The sequence below is a fragment of the Carettochelys insculpta genome, chromosome 20, assembly GCF_033958435.1.
Source record: "Carettochelys insculpta isolate YL-2023 chromosome 20, ASM3395843v1, whole genome shotgun sequence".
NCBI lineage: Eukaryota > Metazoa > Chordata > Testudines > Carettochelyidae > Carettochelys > Carettochelys insculpta.
Window position 1 is genome coordinate 24,942,751 of NC_134156.1, and position 17,998 is coordinate 24,960,748.

The 17,998-nt window shown below is 55.9% G+C and overlaps 1 protein-coding gene across 1 annotated transcript; it reads left to right on the plus strand.

Annotated features, from left to right (window-relative positions):
- Nucleotides 1-1,861: 1,861 nt before the first annotated feature.
- Nucleotides 1,862-4,821, plus strand: NPTX1 (neuronal pentraxin 1). Its single transcript, XM_075014690.1, has 5 exons — nucleotides 1,862-2,311; nucleotides 2,545-2,752; nucleotides 3,231-3,475; nucleotides 3,798-3,977; nucleotides 4,531-4,821. The coding sequence occupies exons 1-5, from the start codon at nucleotides 1,862-1,864 to the stop codon at nucleotides 4,750-4,752; spliced, it is 1,305 nt and encodes a 434-aa protein (XP_074870791.1). The 3' UTR covers nucleotides 4,753-4,821.
- Nucleotides 4,822-17,998: the final 13,177 nt, after the last annotated feature.

The window sequence follows — 17,998 nt, forward strand, 5'->3', positions numbered from 1 at the left end:
AACCTTTGACTGGGGACTGAGATACATTTTGGAGACATGAAACAAATTAAGAAAATGTCTAGGTCAGACAAGGCCGTATGTACCATGGACCATAAGGAAGTTTATTCAATCACACAACAGGTGGCTGCACTCTGAAAGCACATGCCCATGTTCGCATGCAGACCTCACAACTGCCATTCAAAGCAGAATTCTCTCTTGATGACTGTGATCCTGCAGTTCAGAGAAAGAGGAGCATAAAAAAATAGCACACAGGTTTCACTGGAGGAGAACTGAATAGTTGGGGTTAAAGGTGTTCTAAGATGCCACCTGGAGACATTCTTGTGCAGGGTTTCCATGTGTGCAGAAGGGCGATGGGAAATGAATACAATCAGAAACATCACATCAGCATTCTCCAGGACTAAATACTAGTCAGCCTTGGGTGAAGTACTGAAGAGAAAAAGGCAGCAATCTCTCCGAGTCACAGTGACTAGCAAGGCCCTTGATTTTGTAAGTTCATTTGTTTTCCATTCAGATAAACACGCTCTGGAAGGCCCACAACCAAGGTATCAAAACAAAAAGCAGTCAAGTAGCACTTTAAAGACTAGCAAAATAGTTTATGTGTCACCATTGCCCTGCTGCAAATGGGAGCGGTGTGTTCCTGACAAGGCCAAGGCCAGAGGTCTGACTGTGCTGAGCACAGGGCCTTAGGGATGGGGGCGGCAGTGAGTGGGGGGCTTTAATCCGGCTTTTGGCTGCCCTGAGCTGGATGCCAGCTGCAGGCTGACTTGGCCTGGGGCAAATCGTCTGCCTACAGGCTGTGTAAAAGGTGCCAGGTAAGACAGTCCCCGAAAGGCCATTCCATCAGCTCATGATTGCCAGGGTTGGCCATTTCCTGGGCACACTTCTACACACCCCAGCCTCCAGGAACACCCTTGTCTGAGCTGTGATCTTTACTATTGATGTTGGGGAAGGCAGCCAGGACGAAGAGGAGCTCCAGATAGCTGGGGCCGCAGGGAGACCCAGCCTCCCTCCTGTGACTGGTGAACCACTCCAGTCCAGCACCCCAAGCCCCAGAGCACAGGCCCTAGAAGGGGTGGTGGGCAAGCCAGATGTGCCCTCGGCTGACACGCTCCCCCTGCCAGATTAATAGCCCCTTATCCCAGCTGGGGCAGGGGAAGCCATCGGTGCATGGGCCAGGGGCTGGTGTGCCAGAGAGGAGCACTCTGCTGGAGCCCCATGCACCCCGTGCCCACTGCTTCTACACACTCGCGCTGTGTGTGTGTACACATGCACTGTGCACGCACGCACCCCCACACCTCTCTGCCCCCGTGCGCCCACCAGTCTGCCCACTGGCTCCACACACTGCCCCGCGTGTTTACACACTCACTGCGCGCACGCACACACACTGGTCCCCCGCACCGGCTGCACGCACTGCCCCGCGTGTTTACACGCTCACTGCGCACGCGCGCGCGCACGCCGGTCCCCCGCACTGGCTCCACACACTGTCCCCGCTTGTGTATACACACTCACTGCGCGCGCGCACACACACACACACGCCGGTCCCCCCCCAGCGGCTCCACAAACTGCCCCCGCGCGCCCCCGGCTCTCCCCGTCCCGTCTCCGGGAGCGCGTGGCTGTGCCGCTGGGTGCGGGGGGGCAGGGGGCGCCCCAGCCGCTCCAGCAGGCGGGACACCCCCCCTCCGTCCCGCCCCGCCCCTCCCTCGGCGCGCGCAATTAAACCGGGATTCCACCCCGCCGTGACGTCAGTGGCGGCGCAGCGCCGCCCGCGGCCTATAAAAGGCGCCCGCGCGCCGCAGTCGGCTCGGCCCTCGGCTGGACAGCTCCCGGGTGCTGACGGCCGGGCTCGGCGCCAGGCTCAGCCATGCCCGCGGGGGCCCCGTGCCGCCTTCTGCTGGCCTCCGTCCTGCTGCTGAGGGCGTGCGCCCAGGGCTTCGGCCAGACGCGCTTCGTGTGCACCTCGGTGCCGCTGGGCGCGGACATGTGCGCCTCCTCCCTGCAGAGCGGCGGCTCGGCCGAGGACCTCCAGAGCACGGTGCTGCAGCTGCGGGAGACGGTGCTCCAGCAGAAGGAGACCATCGTGCACCACAAGGAGACCATCCGGGAACTGACCGCCAAGCTGGGCAGGTGCGAGAGCCAGAGCGTGCTGGAGCCGGGCCCCGGCGAGCCCAAAGCGGGCGGGGGAGCCAGCCGCAAGCAGCCCGGCTCTGCCAAGAACACCATGGGGGACCTGTCCCGGGCGCCGGCGGCGGAGACCCTGAGCCAGCTCGGGCAGACGTTGCAGTCCCTCAAGACCAGGCTAGAGAACCTCGAGGTACCTCCCGTTGGGTCCCGCCGCGCGGGGAGCGGGGGCGTCCCGTGGCCCCCCTCGGAGCCCGGGGGAACCTGTCACGGCGCAACCCCGGGCCAGCTGCGGGGCCAGCGCGGCCAGGTGGAGCCCGGCCCCAAGGTGACTCCGGCCGCCGGAGCCGAAGGAGCGCGCGCCGGAGCCGGCCCGGGGGAAGATGTTGTTTGTCCCAATCCGCTTCCTCTGTTTGCTCCCCGCAGCAGCTGAGCCGGCTCAACGCCTCGGGCCAGGGCAGCAGCCTGAGGGACCTGCTCCAGAGCAAGATCGACGACCTGGAGAAGCAGGTCCTGGCCCGCGTGCACAGCCTGGAGGAGGGGAAGCTCAGCCCCAGGAACGAGTCCGAGGAGAGGAGCAAAATCGAGAGCACGCTCAGCGCCCTGCACCAGCGCATCAGCGACCTGGAGAAAGGTAAAGGCCGGGCGCAGGGCTGCCCCCCCCCCGCCACCCGGCGGTTGCCCGGCCCCCCACGGTCGGACAAGTCGCGTCCTCCTGCCGCGGGTCCGGGCCCCCTGGGAGGCGCCCGCGTTCGGTTCCCAGCCTGCAGGGCCGTCCTCGGGGTGACCTCGGAGCGGGGCCCGCGGCCCCAGCCGCTCACCGGCGCCGCCCCCGGCTCTCTGGCGGAAGAGGCCGGGCTGCACCTGGGGTCCCGACCCCCGGCGCGGTTCCGAGGGCCCGGCTGGGAGCGCAGCGGCGCGCCGGAGGGATTGGGACCGGGCCACGTCAGGCTCCTTATGTAACCGGGGGCGGGGAGGGCTCGGAGCCGCTGGCGCTGCCGGCCTTGGTCCTGAGCAGGGGGGGGGACCGCCCGGCCCGGCCGCCTCTCCAAGGGGTCCCGCAGCGCGCTCCGTGCGCGGCCCCCCGCAGCTCCCGCTCGCTCCCCCGGCAGGCCAGAAAGACAACCGGCCGGTCGACAGGTTCCAGCTGACCTTCCCGCTGCGGACCAACTACATGTACGCCAAGGTGAGGAGGAGCCTGCCCGAGATGTACGCCTTCTCCGTGGCCATGTGGATCAAGTCCAACGCCTCGCCGGGCGTGGGGACGCCCTTCTCCTACGCTGTGCCCGGCCAGGCCAACGAGCTGGTCCTCATCGAGTGGGGCAACAATCCCATGGAGATCCTCATCAACGACAAGGTAGGCGGCCCCGGCCCCAGGACAACCTCCGAGCCCTTTGCCAAGAGCAGGGGCTGGGGCCCGAGCTGGGCCTCCTGCAGCCAATGGCCCGGGGAGCCCAGCTCCCGCCCACCTCCCTGCCGGCAGCACGGGCCCGATCCTGCGCCACGGGGACTCTGGGGCAGCTTCCCCGCCGCCCTTGCTGGGAGCAGGGGCCGGGCCCAAGGCGCGCCCGGCGCTGCCGCGGCCGTGGCTGACCCCTGTACCCACGCCGAGCTGGGCGGCCCTGGAGCCGTCGTACCGAACGCCCCTGGGCTGCCTGACTCGCCTGCCCCCCCCCCAGGTGGCTAAGCTCCCGTTTTCCATTAACGACGGGAAGTGGCACCACCTCTGCATTACCTGGACCACGCGGGACGGCGTGTGGGAGGCCTACCAGGACGGCACGCAGGGCGGCCACGGGGAGAACCTGGCTCCCTACCACCCCATCAAGCCGCAGGGCGTCCTCGTCCTGGGCCAGGAGCAGGTAAGGGGCCGCCGGGGCAGGCAGCGGGGGCGCGCCAGGGCCCGGCCCCCCAGCCCGGGGAGAGGCGGGCTGCGCCTAGGGAGGGGCAGGGGCGGGGGAGCACGTCTGACTCCCACGCCCAGGAGGGGCTGTAGCCTCTGGGGCAGGGCTACTGCTACTCCCGGACTGCCGCAAACCCGCGGCGCGGGACGTGCCGCTCCTCTGGGGCGCACCCACTCCCGGCCTGGGCGCACGGGAAGGGGCAGGTGCGCGCACACACCCGGGCTGGCTTGGCGGCTGGGGGAGGGCCTGGCTGTTTCCCCCGCCAGTCGGGGACCGGGCTGGACCTGCGGGGAGCTCGCACCGACCCCCAGCCTGGGTAGAGCCTGGCTGGCCGGGGAGGGGCCCCCAGCTGGGCTCCCTACGCGGCGATCCCTGACTTCGCAGGGGGCCAGGCGCGCTGCTCCCAGCCCCGGCGCCGTGCAGCCTGGCTCTGGCGGGCAGTTGCCCCGCTCTCTCCGGGGCTCAGGGGCGGGGGACCCGCCCGTGTGAACCGCGGTTCCCTTCCCCGCAGGACACCCTGGGCGGCGGATTCGACGCCACACAGGCCTTCGTGGGCGAGCTGGCCCATTTCAACGTCTGGGATCGGAAGCTGAGCCCGGGCGAGGTCTACAGCCTGGCAACCTGCAGCTCTAAGGCCCCGGCCGGCAACGTGATCGCCTGGGCCGAGACCAGCCTGGACATCTACGGCGGGGCCACCAAGTGGACTTTCGAAGCCTGCCGCCAGCTCAACTAGTGAGGGGGCTGAGCCGCCCCGCCGGCCCGGAGGCCACACGGCTGAGCCCCCGTCCCCACCCGCGCACACGCAAACCCAGCACCGCCGGGGCGGCTCCCCCGCGCCACAGTCCCGCTTTGTGGCTGCTCCGCGCCCCAGCCCAGCGGCCGGGCTCCTGCCTGCCCCGCAAGGTCCTGCCAAGCCTGCGTGCCTTGGGCTGCGGCAGCTCCGCCGCGCACGGCTCCGCCTTTGCAGTGTTGGTAGCGCCCCACCGCCCCCCTGCCTCGGCTGCTGCTCCCCGGGGCCGAAGCGAGGTGCTGAGCCCAGCCGGGCTGTTGGGCCCTTCGTCCCCTCCTACCCCCCCGCCCGGAGCAGCCTGGCCAGGAGGGGGGCCCGACTTTGCTGGGGTGGGGGCTGACCCAGGACCCCCAGCAGGCCCAGGCTATTAGCGGGCTACAGCCGCTCCCGGCTCCTTTTCTGGGGGGGAGGGGTGCGGGGAGGTTCCTTCACTTTTCAGGCCAGCGTCTGCCTCTGTGTTACTGGGGTTCGCTCTGCAGGGAAAGCGGGGGGGAAGGCCCCGCCCTGCCCACCTCTCCTTTCCTTCTGGGACATAACCGAGCAGAGCCCAGACCCTCTCTCCTCCGGGGCTAAGGCTGGCTGCTTCCTTTCCAAGACCCTCCGACCACCCCCCCATTCAGCGTTTGACGGGCAGGGGCCGCTTGTTGGCCAGTAACAGCCCTGCCGTTGTGCCCGAGGAATTGCGGGGGCGGTAAGAGAAACCCCTGGGAGCTCCTGCTCTTCCAGCCTCAAGCCAGCGCATCTTAGGAGCTCTGCTGGGTTGTGGGCCAGTGCTTGCCCCCCCTGGCCTGCAGAGCGCCAGGCGCCCGCAGTAGCCATATAACCAAAGGGCTAAAGGGGGCTGGGGGCAGAGGAGGAGAGTCGAACCCCCGCCGCCCTCGCCGCCGCATGGCCCTGAGTTCGGATCAGGAGCTGGCAAGTGCCCGCTAGGCGCTGGGGCTGGATTTGGTGACAAAGGCTTAGGGGTGATTTCCGTATTAGGAGAGGGGCAGGGGCCTGTGGGGGAGGAGGGGCGCTCAGCGCACTGTGCCCCGGCTTCCCCGCTGCTCTGGCGAGACTACTGGAGTTCACCGGCCACCCGGCTGCAGCCAGAGGAGCGGGGAGTTACCTGTCACAGCCTGCGAACCCAGCGGCTGCTGACCGCGGTTTACGAGCTACAGGGGAGGCGCTGTTTATGAAATCTGCGCTGGGGCCGTCCGCGTCTCCCCGCTTTGCTGCGCCCCCGCCTTCCCGCAGCTGCAGGGGAGAAGAGCGAGCCTGGGCGTTTCAGCGGCTGCTTCTCGGTTACCTAGCCTGGCTCTGCCTGTTTGCATGGGCTGCTGGAGGCTTGCCCGAGCGTTGTTCATGCTACACCATGGCATGGGGGGGACCTTCGCAGCAGGAGGGCAGCCGAGGAGGCAGCGTCATCGCTTCCCTTCTTCCCTCTCCCCCGTTAAACCTCTCCACGCTTTAGATTTAAAACACATCCAGTTCCTGCTCCGCTGCGAACCAGCAGCCCAGCATGTTCTGGGAGCTCTCCCTTCAGCACCACGAGCAGCTCCGGCCCGAGGGGCGGCTCGCTGGGAGCTGTCCCTTCAGCACCACGAGCAGTTCCGGCCCGAGGGGCGGCTCGCTGGGAGCTGTCCCTTCAGCACCACGAGCAGTTCCGGCCCGAGGGGCGGCTCGCTGGGAGCTGTCCCTTCAGCACCACGGCGAGTTCCTAGCCAGAGATCTGGCTCGCGGGGTGCTGTCCCTTCAGCACCACGGGGCGTCCCTAGCCAGAGGTCGGGCTCGCTGGGAGCTGTCCAGCCCGCACTTGGTTTACCGCGTCCCCCCGACCCCCATGCCTCGGCGAGTTTTAGGGACTGGAGTCACCGCAGTTTTACTTTCTTAGGCGCCCCTCTGTCCCAAACATTTTAAAAGAAGGGAGAGAGGATGAAGATTCCCCCCCTCGAGTCTGTTCCTCCATGCCCCTGCTGTGCCCTCTTGCACTGACTGAACCATGCCTCTCAGGTAATGCCCCTTTTATAAAACTCAAAGCGCTGCACCTGCAGTGTCTGGTTTGCCTAGTTACTGTCTGACAGTTCCCCCCGGCATCCTAAGCTGTCAAATAGCCTTTACGGTCCCTTCAGAGTTTAGCTACCCTGTCAATGGCTAGCTTTTCTGCTTTTGATAACACTACCTTATCTTACTACAAAAAGGAAATTTATTACCAGTAAGAGGTATTTTTATGAAGGAGCAAAATATAAAAATTAACAGATTGTCCCAGGAAGATACTTTAAGACTATGGGGGGGTGTGATAGAGAAGCTTATTTTGAAATGCTAAATTTTGTATGGTTTCCCTTTGAAATTCCTGGTCTGCAGGAAGTCACCCCATAACCCACTTCTGACCCCTAGCTTCAGGAGTGAGTTTGTGGTGAGGCAGAGAGAATGCACAAGAGGCTGAACCAGCCCTTATGACCAACTCCAAAGATGTGGCAAATATGCAATGTGAATGGTTGATGCTGCATGCTAGGGCAGATCCTAGTAGAACTGTTGACAGAGCTGGTTATTTAACTACCAGGTTTAAACCACAGCATGGAGGCTTGGAGAGAAGTCACCACCCATGAAACAAGTCAAGTTACCTTGACACCAAAAGGTGGCTCAGGACAGCATACAGATTTTAACTGTGCTTTTTATAAAAAACCACCTGTAAGATCTTTGTTAAACTACTTATTGGCAGTTGCTGGCACATGTTAACAGCTTAAGCACAAGTTTGCTGAGGGGAAAAAACAAATTAGAAAAAAATCCATGGTCCCAATTGCATCTGATTTGCCAAAATGGTGATAATATGTATATATTGTACAGAATTGTAGACAATGGATATCTTAATTGTCATTATTTTGCTAACCAAAGCTGTACATTTTTCCTATGACTTGCTATCAGTCCTTATGGGTTTTGAATGGGTTAAGATCTCACAGCCACAATCCACATCAGCAGTTCTGGAAATGCACTGTTTCTACTGGTTTTCATGCTTTTTCATTTTATTGCTGAAATTACATGAATTGTTAAGTTTATTTTTACACAATAAAGAGTGAAGAAAGACACTGAGCTCTCTTTCAAATGTGCTGTGAACTTTCCCAACTCAGCCCTTGCCAGGTTTCTTGCTAAGGTGATGGGCAGGAATGCAGAGCTTGCTTGTTATTTAAGAGGAATTTCTGTCCCAGGATCCTTGAAACCTAAGCTAACTTGCAGTTTACACTCCCTCCCTGCTGCCAGGCCTGTCCACTGAGACTAAGTACAGATTTCATCTGACCTTTCTTCATACCTTAGCTGTCATAAGTGTTTCAAGCCCAAATGCATTGCCTCAATAGGCCCTAGGAAGCAAGTCATCTGAGTGTGGATAAGGGGACTGGAGAGACAAGTGGGGTGGGTGAGTTCCCACAGACATTGCTTCACTTTGGTTTGAACTGCATCTGAAGCCCAGTCATTACAAAAGAGAACCCTCCTATAAGATAATCCATTCACTGTAAAAGCCCCTTCACATTTACAGTTAGTTTGTTAGGCTACCTGTATGTTTTGTACAGCGGTGTGTAGAAGTGGTATTCCTATATTTACAGGCCTAGAATGCTGGAGCTGAGTGTTAACTTTCATGCTCAAGGTATCACTAGGTCTTTCATGCTAAGGAGGCAGATATTGGAAACTCATTGCTGAGGGATCATCATCTATAATTCTCCACAGGCAGACGTAGGACCTTAATGCACTGAGAGATTCAGTTTTATAATGGGGTGGAGAGGAAATTGCATCTCACAACTATTAGAATACTTTGAGAGTCAACAAGCATGTGGACAAGGGTGAGACAGTGGATTCAATGTAGCTTCTGAAACTTTTGACACCAATGATTTTCAAGCAAACTAATCTGTCCTGGGATAAGAGGGATCGTTCTCCCAGATCAGCTATGGCTAAGAGACGAGTAACAACAGGTAGGAATAAATGGTTAGTGTTCAGAATGGAGGGAGCTAAATAGCAGGGCCTGCTGAAGATGGGTACTGGAGTGTCTGCTGTACAACATATTCATAAAATGATGTGGAAAAGATGGTGAAGAGTGAGGCAGCAAAGCTTGCAGATGATAAAGCTACTCTGGATGGTGAAGCACTACAAAAGGAATGTCATTAAACAGGGTGAGCGAGCAACAAAAAGGTAGATGAAATTCAGAGTTGATAAGTAATGAACATAGGAAAAGACACTTTCCCAGCTATGCAAATAATGGGGGATCTGAATTATTAGTTACCACTCAAAAGATTTGAGTCATCCTGGCCAGTATTTTGAGAACATCTGTTCAATATGCAGCAGTAGGCAAAAAGACAAAGATGTTAGAAACCATTATGAAAGAGAGGGTTAATAAAATAGAAACTATCAAAATGCCATTACATACATCTCTGGTACGTTCCCCACCTTAAATATTGCACTCAGTTCTGGTAGCTCCATTTGGGGAAAAAACCCATCATATTAGACCTAGAGCAGGCTCAGAGATGGACACAAACTGGATTAGATGTATGGAACAGCTCAAAGATGAGGACTGATTAACAAGACTGGGCTAGCTCAGCCTAGGAAAAAAGACAAGGAAGATATATGACAGAGGTCTAACATTAGATATAGTATGAAGAAAGTTTTCCTACTTCATGCAACACAAGAACCCTCAACCAACCAATGACCTTAATAGGCAGCAGGTTTAAAAACAAACAGGAAGTACTTCCTCACAAACACACCATCAACCTTTGGAACTCATCACCAGAGTGTGTTTAAAAAAGTTAACCAAGTTTACAGAAGAATGGTCATTCAATAGCTATTAGCCAAGATCCTCCAGGATACCACCCCTCCTTCTGGCTGATCCTAAATCTCTGAAAGGCAGAATACAGAGACAAAATGATTATTCAGGTGACTTAGAATTGCCATTTGTATCATCTGTGTTGGTGAATGTAGCCACCATGGTGTGCTTGCCTGTTATTGGTTGGGTCATTAGGATCTATTTCAGTGGGGAATGGGATTTTGGCCAAAAAAAGTGGGTTATCCCAACACTTTAAGTGCCAGAGAAACTGACTTCCACATGTCAGACCATCAAAGTGGGCAGCAGGGACCAGGTGATGCCCCTTCTCTGAAGCTGTGTATGTGAAAAGATGAGAGAGTTCCTTTTTTAATCCCTGTCTTCTGTCATTTCAGGCAATAGTGTCGGGTGCGAAGCCATAGACTTCCCCCTCATGTTTTCCTCATCTAGAGGAAAATTCATGCTCATAGCTGATCCTTCTTCATCTCTCCTGGCTGGAGTGACCTATTTGTGATTGGGAATGTGATGACAAACATACATTGTCATATCTGATGGCTGTTAGCTTCCGTCAGGGCCACCACAGTTCCTCACCTGAATTCATCTGGTCCCCAGTCACCATAAGATCTGAGTGTATCTTGAAAATAAAACACTGACATATCTTCCTTCCAGCTCTGCTTATGAGACGCAAGTTCAGTGCATATTTGTCTGCTCATTAAAACATGGTTATGAATTTGAGAGAGTGATAGCGTAGCTCCATTTAGGAGAAGCTTGAGCCAAGAGGTAGATCTTGTGTCCAGCTCCAAAGGCAGAGACCTTAGCGACCATTCTCCTTTCTTCTGTAAAGAGATGCTGGCAGCAGGGATCTGCTTATAGCATGCATAGTCACTTCCTGACAGTTTTGTCCTTCCCAAGGCAGGCAATTTCTGGGAACATTCGTCTCAGTGATCTCTGAATAAATTGCTTTTAACATGTGGATTCTTAGAAATCAAGAACTGCTTACTGATTACAACTGCACCTGAGAAGCATCTGCAATTCCCAGCTGATTTCTTGTCCAGATGCAAAGGAAATCCTGAGAAACAGATCTCCTGAATTTGTGTGTTAGCCAGTACCACACAGTACTACAGGAGAGACTAAAGCTTCACTTCCTGCTCCATCAGGTGCTGGGCCAAACACTGGCAATTCCTGCAGGAAGCTTGCCTTGGATTACTGAACATGAAGCTCTCTGGCTGAGTGGGGTGTGGCAGCAGTTTTTGCTTAAAGAAGCCCAGCCAGACCTCAGTGTGAGTGGAGGTAGAAAGATTCAAATGCTAGGGCCAAGATGTGAATGCCAAACCTGCAATTGCCACCTCAGTAAGATAGGAACAAAGGAGGCAGAGGTCAGGGTGGGAGGAAGGGAAAGGCAGGTCAGCGGGTCTCCAGCTTGGTAGCAAGATCATAGTCTCAAGTTCCCTAGCTGGTGCCAAGTTCCTGCAGCCTGATCCATCCCAGGTGGCAGGGCTGTGGACACGCTGCATATGCATCCACTTTACAGTCTCTCCCAATGCCATCCCTAAACATTTGGCTTCCATCTCCCTCATGTCCTTCTGCCTCCTTGTTGTCAGGGAAACCACTTCCTGTGGAACTGGCTCTCAGCCACCCAGAGCATGTGAACCTGCCATAAAACCCTTTTCTCCCCAGGAGGGTTTGATATCTTGATCTGCCCTGTTCCTCCCAGGGCTGTTGCAAGTGAAAAAATCCTTTGGGGGGTGGAGGAAGAGTGCACTGCATACTGAATTGCTGGTTTGATTTTGTTCTAGTGGAACTCGAGTACATTTCTAGCCTGAGGATTATTCTACAATGAAGGCCTGAAGCGTGTGCAGCTAGCTATAGTGGGGAAGAGATGAAGACATGAGCATTTGGTACGCTGGGCAGGGAATGCATAGCTTTAAGCATCCTCCCATGGCAAAGGTAAAGTGATATATAACAAACCTGTTTCAGGGTAATTTGTTCAGCCCCCTGGGGACGAGCAGGGCATGAAACACATCAGTTAAAGAGATGGTGCCAATCAAGTCCTATCCAAGACTCCTTGATTAGGAGGCTGAGGACTAATATGGGGGTGGGGGGAGTTATAGCAGGGAAACAGGAAGGAAGCAGAGGGTGCAGAAGGGGCAGGGGAGAGTAAGTGTTCTGCTTATTCTGGGCACATCCCAAGTTCCTGAGGCTCTTCCTAGATTTTGGGAGAATTTCCATAAGTTCCTCAAAGGCAAGCAAATGGGCTTGACATTGTATAGGGAGCCACAGTCATGTCAGGCCATCTGAGATCACATGCCTAGTCTCCCCATTACAAACATGTTAGTGTTCTCAGGGGCTGGTCTGAGCTGTAGGACAATTGTACCCAAGAACTAAGGGCCATCACAAAAACCAGGCTCCTTCCGTTTCTCTGTCTTTGCTTTCTCTGGCATAAATACACATTCGCCCCTTGCCGTCCACACTTCTCCAAAACAAGACACTTCACTACACATGCCTCCCACCATGGAGAGGAGGGGAGAACACACACTAGGGGAAGAGAGGTTTAGTTGTATTGCTAATGGATTATTTGAAGGTGTGTGGTTTAAGAACGTATATAGAACAAAGACTAAACACCCTCTCCGCCAATGTCACATGCCTGACAATTCTGTAATACTTGCTAATGTTAATTTCCTTTTTGTTATTATTAATAAGAGATCTATGCTACAAGAACAGGCTGCTCAATCTCATGGTTAGTGGAAGCAGTCTGCATCTTTGTCATGGAAATGCTATTCAGTTAGCAGAATTCATAGCTGATTCTGTCCTGTGATCAGTCACTCTTATCTGCCCCAGACTGCTTGGATCTCTGAGCAGAGACTTTCCAAGGGAAACAGAGAAAGGCTGTATTAGCTGCACTCAGGTATTTCAGGTGCTGGAGTATAAACCTGACAGTGTCAAACTTTCCATTACCAACAATGGAAACAATACAAGTTGCTGCATGTTTACTTGGCAAGACAAGTTGGCCAAATACTGATGCTAAATGTCACTTTACCAGCAGTGGGAAATTGTTCCTGACTAAAACACCAGTGTCCCATCACCAATGGGTGCGTGGAAGCAAGTGCTAGACAGCACTGAAGTGGGATGGGCCCGGGGGGGGGGGGTGGAGGGAGAGAGGGGAGACAGACAAGCCTTCCTCTAGGCCCAACTAGTTGCATTAAGGCTCTCCAACACAGAACTTGGCAAAAGTTGTGTGGCATGCGATGGATAAGAAGGGGAACAGAGACTTAAACCCTTTGAGTATTTCTGCCCCTTCAGCTACCTGCTTGGGCCTTCTTAACTTGCTGTGAAGGACTGTCCCTGGGAAAGCAGCTGTTCTGCCTCCAGGCACAGTGAAAGCCAAAGCGCACCACCCACCCTCCCCAAACTGAAACAAAACCTCAGCTGCCCGGTTCTGTGGAGCCACCAACCCCTCCATTGGACAGAGGACACTGCAGCTGCTCCTCTCCTGGCTTTCTCAAGCTGGTGGCTGAATTCAGAGAAGGGGGACATGGGCCGCTCCCCAGGAACATGCTCAGTGGCCACAGAGGCCTTTGGTGTTTCTCTGGCATCTAGGCTGCCTCTGTGGCTAGGGAGAAGGCACTAAGCTTGAGCTCCAACTGCCAGGCTGTTAGAGCAACCCCTCAAGAGGAGGTGGGCACCAGAGGCACTGTGGTTGGAAAGGGGAGCATCCGTCCTGCCCACCAGCCTGTGGGTGGGTAGAGACTGCAGCTGGCTACAATGTTACTCTAGGCTCCAGGAGATGTCCCTGCTGAAGTGATGCTGGGTGGCTGCCAGGGCAAATAGACATCCAGAGAGAAACATACCAGGGCGGATGTTACCCTGGCCCGTGCCAAGTGCATTAAAGCTAGGAGCCTCTGAGAGTGAGGGAGCAGATGGAGAGCTTAGGCTGGGTGAGGACAGGACCGACGCCTTCAGGAGTGCGTAAGGCTAGGGTCTGACTCGGATTTACAGCCCTGATCTGCTGTCCTCTTGGTGACCCATGGAAAAAAAGATCCCAAAACACATTCCACCCTCCAAGGTTGGCTCTATTCTTAAAGGAACAGTTGCCCCCACAACTGGTTCTATTATCAGAGGAGAAAACTAGGAGGCATTTATTATCCACATTTAGGAGAAGTTCCCCCAAAGCCTCAAAACCAAGAGTTAGATACTGGACCCACCATCCTGAGTCCCAGCGCCACAGCTTTGGCCACCTGACGCTGCTTTATCAGGCTGGAACAAGGGAGACCAGGCTCCCCATGCTCGTTATCTGAAGAGTTACTGCAGTCACTTAAGGCTCTGGATACAAAAAGACGAGGTAGTGGAGGGCACCTCTTTTAGGGCAGAGCCACCCTTACCCAGATGCAGAATACACACGTGTAAGGAACCCAAAAAATCTGGGGCATTGCTGGGTCTATATCTTCACCTACCTGCCGCTTCCTCTGTTCCAGGGCTCTGCCTCCTCCAGAGAGGATCCAGTTAACAGTCAACAAGTCGGCCAGAGCTATTAGCACAGCATGAGCCTGTGAAAGAGCCATTCAAATGGTAGTGAAACCATTTAACAGGCTTTTGCCAGCCCCAGCTGTATACCGTCAGTGTCTGAATTCACTGCCTTACTCAACAGGACCTTAGTTTAAAATCCAAGTTGGAATTATTCTGTTAGTGCTTTGCTGAAGGTTATAGAAAACACATTTCAAAGAAATCTTCCCCTAGCCCCAGATGCCATTGGACATAGGGGCACCAAGTTAATAGTACTGCATAGGGACCCATGTACCTTCAGGGCAGCCCTTAGGTGACCCCCTCCATCTGGCAAGGGGGAGGGACAAAACCTCGTTCCAAGAGCTCTTTGAGGTTGGAGTGTTGGTATCACTTATGTGGCATGAAAGCCACCCTGAACAGCTGTGGAACACACAGTTGGATTAAATGGTCTAATGTGTGCCCTAGCCATAAAGCAGGGTGCTCAGAGTGTGATGAGATCTGTTAAGTATACATGCAACCCCTAATAGGGAGCCTGTGTCTGGCAGGACGACATTTCCCCAGGCGGAGCAAGTGGTGTGAATGCGTTCTTGCATTGTCTGGTATGGGGGTTGGGCAGAGGGTTGCAGAAAAAAGCTGGAGCCATTTAGTGCACACATCTGCTGACACTGCTTTGCCTTGATTTTGCAAAAGGCGAGCCACAGCATCAGGGAAGCCAAGTACCTTCTTCCCCTTGGCTCAGCTCCTAAATGACCTCCTCAGGAAGAAGGGGTGCTGGCCTCATCCTTCCCAGCCCCAAGGCAAGCCCCTGAGCATTGCAGGCTCCAGCAGATGTAAGGCAGCAGCCCTGTGCACTCCACACTGTTTAGCCTGGAAACATATGTGCTTGAGCTGCCACCAGCACTGAGTGGGTTTGTCGAGTCCTCCTGCCCCTCCTCACCTCAGCAGTTAGTCACAAGCCACAAACTCAGCCAATGCTGGGCTCTGCCAGCACCTCTGCTAGCCCGGGACTAATTGCCAGTGACATACCTGAGGTCAGCGCAGGGCTCCCAGGCTCTCAGCAGGGCACCACCCAGGGACTGGAGCACAGCAGAGAGGCAGGCAGGAGAGCTGCCAATGGGGTAGGGAGCCAGGAGAACATCGCTAAGGCCAGACAGCAGCAGCATGCGCTTATGGGCCCAGGGTCACGAAATGCAGCCCAGGCCAAGACGTGCAGAGCCAGAGTGGTGGAATCCAAGTGGATCTGGAAGTAGGTCTGGAATATTGTGATGCGTGAGGCTTAGCTCCACGTGGCACAGCAAGCCGAACACCTGGGCCTGACAGGCCCTTGCCTGGCCCCTTGGGCAGATTATGACGACACTAGTGCAAAGCAAGCGTGTCAAATGCTATCAGACCATCTGTGGTGTGCTAGGCTCACTTTGCACAAGGAGCAGGGCAGAGAGCCTGGCACCATCACTCCAGGTGGGCCTGCACAAAAGGTGCATTTCAATTGCCCCCTCTCCACAGGGCAGTCCTTCCTCCTCAGGAGGAGGCTGCCCCTCTCCCTGGCCTCCAGCCACCTTCCTCACAGCTGCAGCTCAGCAGCGAGATGAAGAGGCTGTTGCTCTCAGGACAAGGCAGAGCTGAGCCCAAAGGTGGGGGTGGCTGGCCTTGCTCTCCTGAGGAGCTGCAGCAGCTCATTTACATGCACCATGTAGAGAAAGTAGGTCAGTAGAAGCAACAGTGAGAGGACCTGGAGCCCTCTGCTCTAAGAGCCCCAGCAGAGATTTCTGTGGGGATTTACTGGCAACTCAATCACTAGAAGTCACATCCTGTTTGTAACCTAGAGTCCTTGTTTTCCTTAGCAGGGCATATTCACACACGCGCCAGGCACTGCGGGTCTGAACAAGGGGCAGGCAGCTCAGAGCAGGTGGAGTTCAGGGTGGCTTGTGCCCAGCACAGCCAGTGCCTGTCCTGGCAGGAAGGCTGTCCGACCTTGCAGGACTGGTGCAGTGCTTGGCAGGGCTGGATTAACACTGCTGGGGGCCTGGGGATACAAGATTTTGTGGGGCCCCCTAAGATCTAGGGTGAAGCAAAAAATTAGTGGATCAAGCTGCAGGTTAAGGCAGGAGGGTGGGTTAGCGATGAGGTTCCCTTGTATTGATTGCAGGAGGGGGCATGTTTTTGCCCAGACTAGGCAGGGGGGTAACTCACGAAGGCTGGAACTGGCCCTGCTTTCTAGGCCCCTTGGAATAGTTTAGCAAACCTTCCTAGGTCACATTCTCCTCTCCCGCTGCTGCCTGAACAGAGCTCTAAGAATTTTCTGTTTCTTTCCAGCCTCTTGCCTCACGGAGCAACTGATCCCAGCAGCAGCTGCCGAGACCCCACAGAAGGTCCAGGGGAAAGTGCCTCATTTCTGCATGTATTGGAAGGGCAGTTTTTTTGCAGGAAATGGATGGAGTTGTGGTCTGAGGCCACACCACATGGTACTTGGGAGGTCCCCAGCTGGTGTAGGGGAGGGCTGAGCACAGAGCTGCCTGTCCCAGCTGCAGGGTAGAGAGGGAGGGGATTTCTTCTCAAGCCGCAACTGCGAACACATCACTGCAGCAGCTCAGAGCACACTGCAGAACTCACATTTGCTCTTGGCTTGAGCAATGCAGCGGGAGCAAAGCTGGCCCAGGCAGCGAGGGTCTGGAGGGCATCACCCCAGTAATGGGAGGTTCAGGCACCAGCAGCAATGTTGCCTGTGCATGTCCTGGGCTTGCCTGAAGGTCCCTTTCCCCTGGCTCGTCTCTGGGGCTCCGATGCGGAGCCTGAATATTTTACCTGAGCCAGGGCTGCAGCTTCTCCCCCGCCCCCAAAGCCCCAGGAGCCAGGTGGCCTTCCCACAGCATTACCTCCCTCGCACTCCAAGCTCACTGACAGCCCATCTGCACGGAGACAGCCAGCAACAGATGACAGGAGCCACACTGAGATCCAAAATTAGGTCAGCAATAGCCTGCAGCAGACTCGTTTCTCAGCCTGGCTCCTCTGCTGCATGGACTGGCTTACATAACACCCTGCTGCCATGGGGCAGGCTCAGGTGAGCCTGGGGCTGGTCTGTGGCTGCAGGTGATGGACTGGCTGGGAGACCTGACCCCTGGGAGCCCCCAAGAGAGCGAGACTGAGGCTCTTGTTTAATCAGCAACTCAATGGTTATGAAAGCAGAGAGCTAACAGCATCGGCTGCTGGGACACTTTGCAACCCTGCAGCTCAGGCCTGGCCTGTATTCCCTCTGCCCCAACCTGTCAGTCCAGGCCTGGGCCCTATGCACAAGCTGCTGATTCCCAGCCCCTGCTACTGCAGTGCTGGCTCTTGTTCTACAGTGGGCAGTGCTGCTAAGCTGTGCACCCTCTCTGCGAGCCTCATGTTTACATTTCTCATGTCATGACCCAGGCTTCAAACTCATCTCCAGCCAGGGAAGGCGAGCAGCTACTTCCACGCCACCCAGCACACCTGCTCCTTTTGCTTCATTCCCATTCCTGTGGACACTTGGATGGGATTTGTTTCATTGTGGTATTGCTGGACTGGGGAGAAGTTGTGCTTTCACTGTTAGCAACTCTGCTACCTCCATTCCTCCTCCCAGGGACCTTCCATATGTCAGGGTTGCTAAAGTTTGAGAGACAGTCACAGACTGGACTGCAAAGAAACAGCATCCCCAGGCACTGATCCCAGGAGATGGTAGCTCTTACATCAGGGCCTTGGTTTTGGCGTTTGTCCACACCTCTCCCTGGAGCAACAGGGGCAGGGACGCACCAGGAGCTCTGCCTGTGAAAGTCCCAGCCAGACCAGGGCAAGGACAGCCCAACTTTGCCCTATTGCAGAGGCCACAATATTCCAGACAGGTGGCTTCTCCCAAGCACTTCAGGCACAGAGGTCCTGGCAAGGACT

Coding starts and splice junctions, on each gene's coding strand:
- NPTX1 (XM_075014690.1), top strand. CDS start 1,862: ATGCCCGCGGGGGCCCCGTGCCGCCTTCTGCTGGCCTCCGTCCTGCTG. Junction 2,312..2,544: donor CCAGGCTAGAGAACCTCGAG/GTACCTCCCGTT, acceptor TGCTCCCCGCAG/CAGCTGAGCCGGCTCAACGC. Junction 2,753..3,230: donor CATCAGCGACCTGGAGAAAG/GTAAAGGCCGGG, acceptor CTCCCCCGGCAG/GCCAGAAAGACAACCGGCCG.